Source organism: Gymnoscopelus braueri (assembly GCF_963280865.1).
Source record: "Gymnoscopelus braueri genome assembly, chromosome: 9".
NCBI classification, from domain to species: Eukaryota; Metazoa; Chordata; class Actinopteri; order Myctophiformes; family Myctophidae; genus Gymnoscopelus; species Gymnoscopelus braueri.
Window position 1 is genome coordinate 30,836,071 of NC_137610.1, and position 12,500 is coordinate 30,848,570.

Here is a 12,500-nt window from a genome sequence, read left to right on the forward strand (position 1 = left end):
GTATTATGCTAACACAGAGAGAAGCCATATAAATTATTCTGACTGGGTTTCTCCCGAGAGAGAGAGAGAAATTGGTGAGGTCCATCTCTTTCTCTCTCCCCACCCGCAACACACACACACACACACACACACACACACACACACACACACACACACACACACACACACACACACACACACACACACACACACACACACACACACACACACACACACACACACACACACACACACACACACACACACACACTGCGCTTTTGAGTATATATAATATATATAATTATTTAGTATACAGTAATTGTATAAACACTTGCATTCAAGCTCACTTACTGCTGATCATTGTGGAAAAGGGGGAAAAGGGGGAAAAAGGTAAAACCTATGCGGAATAATAGAAAGGGTGAAAAGGACAGACTGGTTAAGAGGAGAGGAAAGGAGCGGGTTTAGGGGAGGGGAGAGGAGAGGATGGGGAGGAGGAGGGGAGATGGGGAGACTGTTTAATTCTATATATTCACATTAAACGAAGATAGAATACACAGCAGAATATACATCAGTGCCCAAAACAACAACGATGAATTCATCAGACGAATAGAACAGAAGGACGTGTATCATCAAAGCTTCCACAGGCGGTCACATTATGAACGCACACACCATTATAAACATATTCTCTCTCTCTCTGTTCTTTCTTTGATCTATACTGTTGTTTGAATAAACCTATTTCTGTCCTTGGATGGATGGATGCAGCCTCAGTGATGCTGCATTCCTCTCCTGGGAGTCGCCTTGAAGAAGACTGCACACACAGCAGGGCCCATTTGTATTCAAAAGATCTTCCCCAATGAATAAAATATGTCCACAAAGTAGAACAATCTGTCATGACGCTGACATGTCGGTCACTAGACAGTCAACACTTTCCCACTGATTTCTATGTGAAACAGGTCATTAACGCTGATGTCTATGTGAAACAGGTCCTTAACACTGATATCTGTGTGAGATAGGTCATTAACACTGATGTCTGTGTGAGATAGGTCATTAATACTGATGCCTGTGTGAGGTAGGTCATTAACACTGATATCTGTGTGAGATAGGTCATTAACACTGATGTCTGTGTGAGATAGGTCATTAACACTGATGCCTGTGTGAGATAGGTCATTAACACTGATGTCTGTGTGAGATAGGTCATTAACACTGATGTCTGTGTGAGATAGGTCATTAACACTGATGTCTATGGGTGCGTTCGGATATTGTGCACCGGAGCGCACACGCCTATTAGTTTGTATTGGCCAGTGCGCTCAGTGCTGTATTTCCGAACGCACCCTATATGTGAGAAGTCATTAACACTGATGTCTATATGTGAGACAAGTCATTAACACTGATGTCTATATGTGAGACAGGTAATTCACACTGATGTCTATATGTAAAACAGGTCCACTCCTTAACACTGATGTCCATATATGAGATAGGTCCTTAACACTGATGTTGTTATGTGCAACAGGTCCTTAACACTGTTGTCTATATGTGAGACAGGTCATTAACACTGATGTCTGTATGTGAGATATGTCATTAACACAGTTGTCTGTGTGAGAGACAGGTCATTAACACTGATGTCTTATACAGTATGTGAGACAGGTCCTTAACTACTTCAGCCCTGGCGTCCCTACTTTGGGCAAGCCATTATAGGCAAAGATTTAAAAAAACACACATCGGGAGCTTTTAGATCTGCTATTTTTGAAAGATTTTGAATATAGGGCTTAAGTGGTAAACACTTAAGTGTAGTTAACACTTTAGACTGATGCTAGGTTCTTGGTTTACTCAAGATCCTAGTTTACTGAGGCACTACACTGTCTCTCTGATGGTAAGGTCTTGAAGAGGAACTTGATGACACTCTTGAAAGTCTTGAAAGGTGTTACATTACATTGCTAGCTAGGTTGGCACCATCACAAAGTTCCCTTCAGTTGCAGTTTCGCGATTCCCAAATCCATTAGTCTCTGCAAATATTGTCAGAGCTTGCACTTTTAGATTGCGCAGCCACGTCAGCAGCACGTTTGTTCCCAAAACTGCCGTGGAATGCAGTGGACATGGAGTTGATGTTATCCCCCAAATCCCAGTTGAAAAAGACTGACGTTGTACACCATGATTTAAAAGCTGACAAATCTTTGTCCAAATTATATATTGTTAACACCATTGCAGTTTGTAGCATCTACTAGTTGGATCTCTTTCTCGCTTTTTGTCTGTCTTTCTCTCTCTTATGATCTCCCCCTCTCTCCATGTAGGTTTTGAGAGTGACATGGTAACTCTGGTGTTGTCTATCGGTCGGTGCCACTCACTTCGACATCTCGCATTGGGGAGAAACTTTGCCATGAAATCTAGGTCAGAAACGTCTCTCTTTTTCAAACCTACTTGAACCTTTTTTTCTCCTCACATGAGTCTGTCACTAACTCTGTTCTACACTCTGGTCTGGATTGGAGAACCACCATTCACTAACATAGCTTCATACTGTAGTTCTCATCAGAGCAGTAAATATCACATCACTGTGAATTTCTCATTACTGGCCAAGAAGAAATTGCAGTAGGCTGAATCTGAATGTGGATATTCTGTACAGTATGTATCCATTGATAAGCTAGCTACAGTAACAAGTGGAAAAGAAGATTACAGAATATATGCAAATATGGAATACAATGGTTCAAAATACAAAAGCAGTAGGTACACAGTAAAATGTTGATTTATCCAGTTTTAACTCAGGGTGTGCAAATGTAACCAATTTCTAACCCAATACGGCCCAGGTAAAAAATAAATCCCCTGCCTATGTATCCCAGCTTTTCTTTAAAGGTTTCATGACATTCAGTTTTACAACACATTAAAAGTCATGTCTTTGTCATGGTCCTTCAAACGTGTATAAAAAGTTTTAACGGAAAATTCCACTCTAGTGAGCCATTGCAGGTGTTTTTCTCTCACATTTCTGAAGCCTTTTCAACTGCAATGAAAAAAGAAATCTTTGCCTGCGGGTGTCGCTGTTGAGGGATTTTGCCTGTCAATCATCACCTCTGCTCCGCCCCCCTCCAAAGCCTAATTATTCAGAAAACCCCAGACCCCAGAAAATCCACTGAATGTTCAAAGTTCAGTTTTTTGGGGTGTAATTGAGGTCATAAACCCCCCAAAAAAACATAAAAAATAAAAACATGAATGTCATAGAACCATTAAGTCAAAATGCATTGTTCACTGTTTGTGTCCCAGAGCTTTGACTGACGTTCTTCAGCGCATCGCTCAACTCATACAGGAAGAGGAGTGCGTGAGTGACACTTCTTCTGATCTAAACATGCAATTACTGAGCAGGGATTTGAATTACTAATTCATATCTCTATCTTCTATCTCATCTGTCCATACTAAATTAAATGTGTCTGGACCCTAAGGTGGATGTGTATACCGGTTCACCATTTCCTTTTACAAACATTTGTCAGTTTTCACATTCTACTGTATTTTAGTGACAGTAACATGTTCACACCAACTCCACTGTCAGTATTTATTTATGCTTCCACTACTGTACATACACACCAAAATACAACAGGTACACACACACACACACACACACACACACACACACACACACACACACACACACACACACACACACACACACACACACACACACACACACACACACCCATATTGTATTAGCTGCAACTGTGTTGCTTATATTACAGTAAACCATGGTCAGCCTTGCCGTTTAGATGGATTTTAACCTTTAGATAGAAGCAAACAATTCTGTCTTTAATGGGGTGATTCAATTGCATCGATTTGGAATTTTTGAATTGATTGATAAACTATATAAACTGAATAAAATAGATGTGCAGAGGACTTGAAACTTTTTATTGACATGTTATTGTCTATCAAAATAATTCTGTTCTGAAATGGATTAATCACATCAATATAATCTAATTGAATCATGGTGAAATTAAATATTTAATTAATTATGCATTGAATTGTTAAATAATTACCTCCCCCCTCTCTCTCTATCTGGCCAGCCTCTAGAGTCTCTCTCAGTGTGTGACTCAAAGCTGAAAACAGGAACCACCACACTGATCAACTTGTTGGGCAGCAATGCCACACTGGCTAAGGTTGACATCAGTGGAAATGCCATAGGGGACACCGGGGCCAAGATGCTGGCTAAAGCACTGTTAACCAACACTAAACTAAGGTATACATGCGCACAGCGTGCATACCGTACAACCAAGAGGTCATCTCAATGGTCCAGAATAGAATAGAATGGGTAAAGAGATAACCACAGATAAGATACAGTACTTAGGGGCAAAGACCTTAGACATGGGCCTGCGGGCACTCCGGTGGCGCAGTGGTAAAAGTCCCTGCCCACCACCACGTAGGTTGTGGGTTCGAATCCACCGTGGTGTATCCGTCTTCGTCGGGCGTCTATGCGAACACAATTGGCACGTGTTCGGGGGAGAGAAGCCGAGCGGGGAGGGAGATAATAGTCACTGCACGTACTCCTACGGGCTGGGACGGCACCTGTCAGCAGGGAGTGTTCGGCGGGAGGAGTAGGACGAAGGCTCTACGTCCTCCCGTTGGGGGGCTCCTCACTGGTAGGTGAGTCAGTAGGATACAACAGCAGTGACAACACAGAAATGTGTGTGGGGAGGAATTAATTGGCATAACGACTAAATTGGGGAGAAAAAGGGGTAAAAATAAAAATATATAAAGATGAAAAAAATACTGCTAATCAACCTGTTCATGAGTGGTTTGGAGTTGGTCTTTAAACCTAACTGAGGATTTTACTGTATAGCATCATGTATACAAGTAAACATTTCTCTCTCTCTAGGACTCTGGTATGGGACAGAAACCATGTGACTGCGAGGGGCTATCAGGATGTGGCTGATGCCTTGGAGAGGTTTGCACACACGCACGCACTCGCAGACGCACACATGCATACTAGCCCTGTCCCCGACTAAGGATTTGTATTGTCGTTTTTTTTTTATTTGACTGAGATTGGCAGTCGAATCAGTCTGATTTGACTGCCAATCTCTCAGTCAAATCATGCAAAAAATATGTTATGCAATAGAACATTCCATTTGGGCTGTAGGGGTGCTTAGTGTCTGATTTAACATATACTTGCTTGGTTTCTCCCAATAAATCATGATGTATATCCTATTTTTGGCAAACTATGAGTTAATTAATATAACAAACTAGGCCAATCTCTCAGTCAAAAAAAAAAAATTGTGTGTGTGTGTGTGTGTGTATGTGTGTGTGACCATAGGAATTTCACCCTGCAGCAGATGTCCCTCCCACTTTCTGATGCCACTCAGAGTTATCGTAACAACCCTGAGAGGACAGAGGAGGCCTTGCAAAAGGTGTGTTTGTGTGTGTGCGCACGTGCACACATGAAGTCTTTCAAAATCTAGTGGTGAAGGTCAGTATACTCAGTATAGTCGGTGAGGAGTAAATTAATTGCTCTTAATTTAGCATTTGTATGTGTGTGTGTGTGTGTGTGTGTGTGTGTGTGTGTGTGTGTGTGTGTGTGTGTGTGTGTGTGTGTGTGTGTGTGTGTGTGTGTGTGTGTGTGTGTGTGTGTGTGTGTGCGCGCGTGTGCGTGTGTGTGTGTGTGTGTGTGTGTGTGCTCAGATTCAGCGGTGTCTGCACAGAAACAGCCAGAGACTGACGGGAGAAGAGTTCCAGCAAGGACTTGGAGGACAACATGAGAAGGTGTCTATCTGTCTGTCTGTCTGTCTGTCTGTCTGTCTGTCTGTCTGTCTGTCTGTCTGTCTGTCTGTCTGTCTGTCTGTCTGTCTGTCTGGACTGGCAAATTAAGTTTAGCCAACAGCTAGTTGGTGTTATATCATAGACTGCTGTGGTCCAGGCTAGGATAGAAAGTGTCATGATTAATGTGTCCCTTACAATTCATATTAAAACTGTAGGTCACTAACTAACCGAGAAGAACACTATATTTTCAACACTGGTACAGTGACACAGTTTCTTGCACTTACGCACTTTATTTCTTTGTCCCCATCATTCTCTGTCTGTCTGTCTGTCTGTCTGTCTGTCTGTCTGTCTGTCTGTCTGTCTGTCTGTCTGTCTGTCTGTCTGTCTGTCTGTCTGTCTGTCTGTCTGTCTGTCTGTCTGTCTGTCTGTCTGTCTGTCTGTCTGTCTCGTAGATGGTCCAGGGGCTTTGTCTGCGGTTAGAGAACAGCCTTCAACCTCTGACCCCTTCCAACCTCCAGGAAGTACAGGCAGACCTCCTGTCTGCAGAGGAAGTGCTTCACAACACCAGGAAGTTTCTCAGGGTACAGTCACATCATGATATCCTAAAAGCGGACTCTCTCTTTCCCAGGTGTTCCGCTCAGGTCGGCGTGGTTTTGAGGTTAGGTTTAGGCATCATTTCTGTGAGGTTAGGGTTAGGGTTAAGGTTAGGGTTAGGCATAGTGTTTGTGTGGTTAGGGTTGGGGTTAGGTTTAGGCATATAATCACGCCCACCTGGGCGAAACACCAGGCCTTATGCCCGGACTACACAAGGCTTTTCAAAGCGTGCATATGCGTGGACCTAGTTATGATCCAATTGATATTAATGATACCGGCTACACCAGGTGTGCGGATAACGCAAGCCCCGCATACGCAAGCTTTAAAATAGGATTGGATCTATAGGTGTGCGTGTGTGTGTGCGTGTGCGTGTGTGTGTGTGTGTGTGTGTGTGCGGGCCTCGCGTGTGTCACGTGCACATTCTCTGGTGTGTGCCGGCCGTTAGACAAAGTACAAACGTATAGGCAGATGTTTTAAGTATTTGTATTATTTTCCCCTTCACAATTCACCAGTCGTGATTGCATTACTTATTACCTTTTCCCCCTTGTTGTTTTCACTTATGGTTATATGTATTATTTCCTCTTTATATATAAATGTGTACTGTAGATGTTCTGTGAGATTCACTGTGAAATTGTTTTCAGATCCTAATTATTTATTGGAAAAAGTAATTGCAAATCATTTCAGACAAAAAAGGCTGCCTTAGACACAGTAGAGACTTAAATAGATGTTTTAGCATTTGTATAATTTTCCCCTTCATGCATCACCAACCTCGATTATATTACTTTCATACATCTTTAAAACAATGTCAAAGTCTACATCTCCCAGTGTTACAAACAATTGCAACACAATTAAACACTAATAATGAAATGCTAATTGCCTTGAACAAACACCAAAAGAAATACCAAACGTTTTTATTTATAAAAATAGAAAAACTCATTTTGTATAATTTGTGCTGTGTATTGATTTTGGTGGATTTCCTCAGCTGCTTCCTTCCCTGTATGAACTGGGCAGAAAGCCCTCTGGTGGTGATGTGCTGCACTGCATCTTGACTGACACTTCTACTACACTAAGTAATGAAATAACTGGAGACATACAGGTACGTACACACAAACACACAAGTAGGCCTACACATCTTGCTACACGGCAAGTAAATAAAAGCTTTTACTTAATTTTAAATGACATGAACAAGGCAGATACAACCTACAAGTATAAACATACAATATTACCGTGGTATTGAATACAGTACAGTTAGTGGTCCTCTGCATATTGTGTATATGTGTGCTTTTGTACATTAATGTGTGTGTGCATGCGTGTGTGTGTGTGTGTGTGTGTGTGTGTGTGTCTCTGAAAACTCACCTCCTCAGACTCCTCCTTAGCCTGTAGCACTTGACCTAGTTATGACGACCATGCAGACTTACCATGGCCATTTGTTCTCATGTTTACCTGGTATCCTATAGTTTCAATGTACTGATTATTATTTTGATAGTAATTGTTTAGACTGATGCTAGGTTCTTGGTTTACACGTAATCCTAGTTTATAGAGGCACTATACACTGTCTCTCTGCATTTGATGTATGTGTTTACGTACGTACGTGTGTGTGTGTGTGTGTGTGTGTGTGTGTGTGTGTGTGTGTGTGTGTGTGTGTGTGTGTGTGTGTGTGTGTGTGTGTGTGTGTGTGTGCGTGTGTGTGCGTGTGCGTGTGAATGTCAGGAACTGGCCCAAGCCCTTCTGACCTGCATAGAGGGTGTGTGTCCTCGAGTTGTCCAGCGAGCCAATGTGTGTGAGCGTCTGGCAGAGTGTGTGTCCAAGAAGATCAGGCAGTTGAACACGTTTCTGACTGAGACTCTAGTAGAACAGACTGGACACATCCTCAGCAACAAACTGTGGTAACACTTAAGACTTTCTCATATAAGTATATCGTTGCTGTCAGGCAGAAACCTCTTATCTCTATATTCTAACTTTTTGTGTTTTTTTTGTAAATTAACGCCTTACTTGATCATACTACAGCGTCACACAAAAGCATCAAAGGTAGCAGATTCCAGACCCATAGAGAGAGAGAGTTGCGTCACGCTTTGATCTTGCTGCAAAGCGGGATGTTGCCTCCTGTAGTTCCAAATATTCGAACTTCCTCATTGAGAAAGAGAACTTCCGCATTCCATTCATTTCTTTCGGGGGGTCATTTTGTTTTCCTTGAGGACTGGTCCTCAGACCGTATGTTGCCCATAAGGGGGTACATGTTATAAAAGTGCCAAGACATTTACAGTAGCTTCCAAGGTATATTGGTGTTGGTTATTTGTTGCAGCTAAGCACACCCTTCTCTTTTGTTGTTGTCTTTCAACCTCCATCTCTCCATTCATCCGTCCATCCTTCCATCTCTCCATCCATCCATCCATCCATCCATCCATCCATCCATCCATCCTTCCATCCATACAGTGAAATCAGACAGTCGTTGAGTGTGTCTCTGTCAGAGAGCATCATAGAACAGATACTACAGGACCTGGCTGTGGAACAGGGCAAGCTGGTGAGTGAGTGTTTGTGTACGTTAGTATGCTCTCTTCTTATTTGGACTTATTATTATTATGTATCGCTTTATTGTCCCTTTAATGCTTTTATCCCATAATTTACTAAACTAATAAACTCCTCTACTGTGCTGTTCAGGATGAACATATAAGAGACGACTTGAGCTCCGCTCCCAAAAACAACATTCCACATTTACGACTGGTTGACCATGACTTTCCTACCGATGAGGTTTGAAGCACACATCCTCCATCCATTGATTCATTGAATTTAGAAAAGACACTGACCTAATGATATTAATAGGCCTCTACATAATAATTCATTTGTTCCTCTTTACTTTTGTCTTCCACTTGTTAGTACGTTCCAGTGATTTGGAGACACACCTTCCACTCTAAGAGCATGAGGCCTGCCCCTTCAGTCAAGAGTGAGACATTATTATTAACCACAGAAAACCCTTTAATATTTCCTTGTATGTAAAAAGTTTGAAAATAGCCGCTATACAAGTTCACAACGCTTTGCATTGAGACTCGTTGAGCTTGTAGATTTTCACCTATTTTTGCTGAATGTTCTTCTATTTTTCCTAATGTTCCTCTTTTTTTGCTGAATGTTTCTATTTTTGCTGAATGTTTCTATTTTAGCTGAATGTTTTGATTTTTTTTCTGAATATTTACCTATTATGGCATGCCCAGAATAGGGACGCTATAGGGTTCATGTGGTGGTGGTGATCATCCATAACATACTTAAATATGTTGTTGTTCTCGGTTTGAAACCCTGTATCTCCATATTTCGTAAATTAATGCCCTACTTCATCATATGTTATACAAAAGTAGAGAAAATAGCAGATCTACAAGTTCACAACACGTTGCATCGTGATGTGTTGTGAGCTTGTATATCAGCTATTTTCACTATTTAAAAAAATACATACAAGGTTTCCAAGGTTTGTATAAACATAACAGAGCAGTCTAGACAGATCTCTTCTGCCATATGATCTGGTATGACCGTGTGTGTGTGTGTGTGTGTGTGTGTGTGTGTGTGTGTGTGTGTGTGTGTGTGTGTGTGTGTGAGTGTGAGTGTGAGAGAGAGTGTGAGAGATCAAGAGTGTGAGAGAAAAAGAGACAGATTTTGCACACATGTGCGCGCACACACACACGCACACGCACACGCACACGCACACGCACACGCACACACACACGCACAGAGCTTAAGTACAGTTTAAATCAGATTTAGAAGCAGACCAATCTGTGTCAGTGTTCCACACTCTGTGTGACTATCAGGGGAGTGTGTGTCCCACTGGCATGGAATTAAAATGACACAATGTTCATGTTCATGGGAATGACCTGTCTTGTCTGTGCTTTCAAGTTCCCTAGATGTAATATTTATCTAACTACCAACAGCCACGCATCACCATCAATAGTTTTTTTTTCCAGTTGTAAATACATTGTTGTTTTTTGTCGAGTTGCAACGGTGTCACTTCGCACAGAAGTTTGTGGCCAAAGCATAAATCGGGCCAGTATCTCACGAGTCATGATATAGATAATGATAATGGAAAAGATAACTGGGTGACTCAGGGGGATAGTGGCCTCTAGCGGCAGTGATGTCAGACTTCGGTTCTCTATTGCAATCTGAATGCATCCACCTTATTTACCTTACCTGTAACCTAGCAATGGCCACCACACCTGTCACTAACAAGTGGTTAGTTTTCTTCGCTTCCAATGATAAGTATTATTGATGAAACTGGTTTAATTGCAATAACACACTCCAGGTTGTTGTGTAATATGTTGAATTTGACACTGGTGGCAAAAGCTCATGGCATAGCAGTTATTAATTCTGTGTGAGGATGAATAATTCCCTGCTGTGTTAAGCCATTCCATGCATGTTTAATCAGTCCATGCCACCATGTTAATCCATTATGTGCTGTGATGATGATAAGGTTTTGTACAATATTGAACCACTACCCTGTTCCACATTAATCTACCTGATGCTGTACTAGACTATTTCATGCTGTGCTATCTGGTGCTGTTCTAGACCATTCCATGTCGTCTGGTGCTATACTTGAATAGGCTATTCAGTGTTGTGCTATCTATATATGGTGCTGTACTAGACCATTCCGTGCCGTGCTATCTAATTCTGTACTAAACTATTCTGGGCTGTGCTATCTATCTAGTGCTGTACTAGACCATTCCGTGCCGTGCTATCTAATACTGTACTACACCATTCCGTGCTATCTAATGCTGTACTAGACCATTCCGTGCCGTGCCATCTAGTGCTGTACTAGACCTTTCTGTGCCGTGCTATCTATCTAGTGCTGTACTAGACCATTCCGTGCCGTGCTATCTAGTGCTGTACTAGACCATTCCAAGCCGTGCTATCTACTACTGTATTGGACCATTCCGTGCCATGCTATCTGATACCGTACTAGACCATTCCGAACCGTGCTATCTAATGCTGTACTAGACCATTCAGTGCCATGCTATCTAGTGCTGTACTAGACCATTCCGAGCCGCCGTGCTATCTAGTGCTGTACTAGACCATTCCGAGCCGCCGTGCTATCTAGTGCTGTACTAGACCATTCCGAGCCGTGCTAGCTAGTGCTGTACTACTGTATATACCATGCCGTACAGTGCCCTAGTGGTCCTGCCAGACACGCAATGTGTGTGGCTTAACTGGAGCATGGCACGCTTACTTTCACACCAGTGACTCTCACTATGGGGGAGATTGGGATGGAGGGGTGGGGTGAGAGGAGAGGAGAGGAGAGGAGAGGAGAGGAGAGGAGAGGAGAGGAGAGGAGAGGAGAGGAGAGGAGAGGGAATAGAGGAGGGGGCTGGGCTTTTTTGGGGGGGCTCATGCGATCATTATTCAACCCCTCCCCCTTCATATTTTATTTGATTTCTCTCTCTCTCTCTCTACTGTATATATCCTCTCTCCTGTTCCTTCATTCTCTCTGTCAGTGCAGTACAGTAGGTTTGCAGCATCCATCTGCCTCTCTGACTCATGTCCATTATTCTCTGTCTCTCTCTCTCTCTCTCTGCTCCTCTGTGCTTTAGTAGAGAATGAACCTCCCTCTCTCTGTGTCTGCTCTGCTGTTATTGTTCCCCTTTGTCTTCCTCATTAGTTTTTAATTTAGTCCTCTCTTCTCCTCTTCCTCTGCCCCTGTCTCCCATATCTGGTTATCTGCCCTAGATATAGATATATACACACACAGCCTGATCTCACTGCGTGGGCTGGATAACCCCCTTTTTTGCCTACCACCCCTCCCCCCTTCTCTAATCATCCCTCTCTCTCTATTTTTCATCATTGTGTCAAACACACACACACACACACACACACACACACACACACACACACACACACACACACACACACACACACACACACACACACACACACACACACACACACACACGCACACAGGTCTGTTGGACGTAGACTGGGAACAGCAGAACAGCGAGAGAGGAGAAAGGGAGAGCACAGCCGCGCATCTTCAGCAGCACCACCACCATCATCATCATCAAACTCACCGAGAACAACCTCACGCACGGGGAGGAGGAGGAGGAGGAGGAGGGGGGGAGGTCTCGGGAGGAGAAGAAGAAGAAGGAGGAAGGGAGAGGGGAAGGTGTGCAAGCGCCGACGGGCGTGGTCTAGCCTGCGCCTCGACGGTAACCCTGCTGTCAGCGGCCGCGTCGGGT

The 12,500-nt window shown here is 42.9% G+C and overlaps 1 protein-coding gene across 1 annotated transcript in view; it reads left to right on the forward strand.

Moving 5' to 3' along the window:
* Nucleotides 1-12,500, forward strand: part of carmil2 (capping protein regulator and myosin 1 linker 2) — a 50,854-nt gene that overhangs the window by 14,361 nt on the left and 23,993 nt on the right. The window contains exons 19-31 of the mRNA XM_080438578.1: nt 2,268-2,364; nt 3,229-3,283; nt 4,017-4,189; nt 4,826-4,894; nt 5,261-5,354; nt 5,626-5,706; nt 6,156-6,284; nt 7,280-7,393; nt 8,008-8,183; nt 8,731-8,818; nt 8,956-9,045; nt 9,172-9,238; nt 12,226-12,500. The exon at nt 12,226-12,500 is cut by the window's right edge and continues 441 nt beyond it. Coding sequence (XP_080294704.1) covers nt 2,268-2,364; nt 3,229-3,283; nt 4,017-4,189; nt 4,826-4,894; nt 5,261-5,354; nt 5,626-5,706; nt 6,156-6,284; nt 7,280-7,393; nt 8,008-8,183; nt 8,731-8,818; nt 8,956-9,045; nt 9,172-9,238; nt 12,226-12,500 — 1,508 coding nt within the window. The remainder of the gene's footprint in view (nt 1-2,267; nt 2,365-3,228; nt 3,284-4,016; nt 4,190-4,825; nt 4,895-5,260; nt 5,355-5,625; nt 5,707-6,155; nt 6,285-7,279; nt 7,394-8,007; nt 8,184-8,730; nt 8,819-8,955; nt 9,046-9,171; nt 9,239-12,225) is intronic.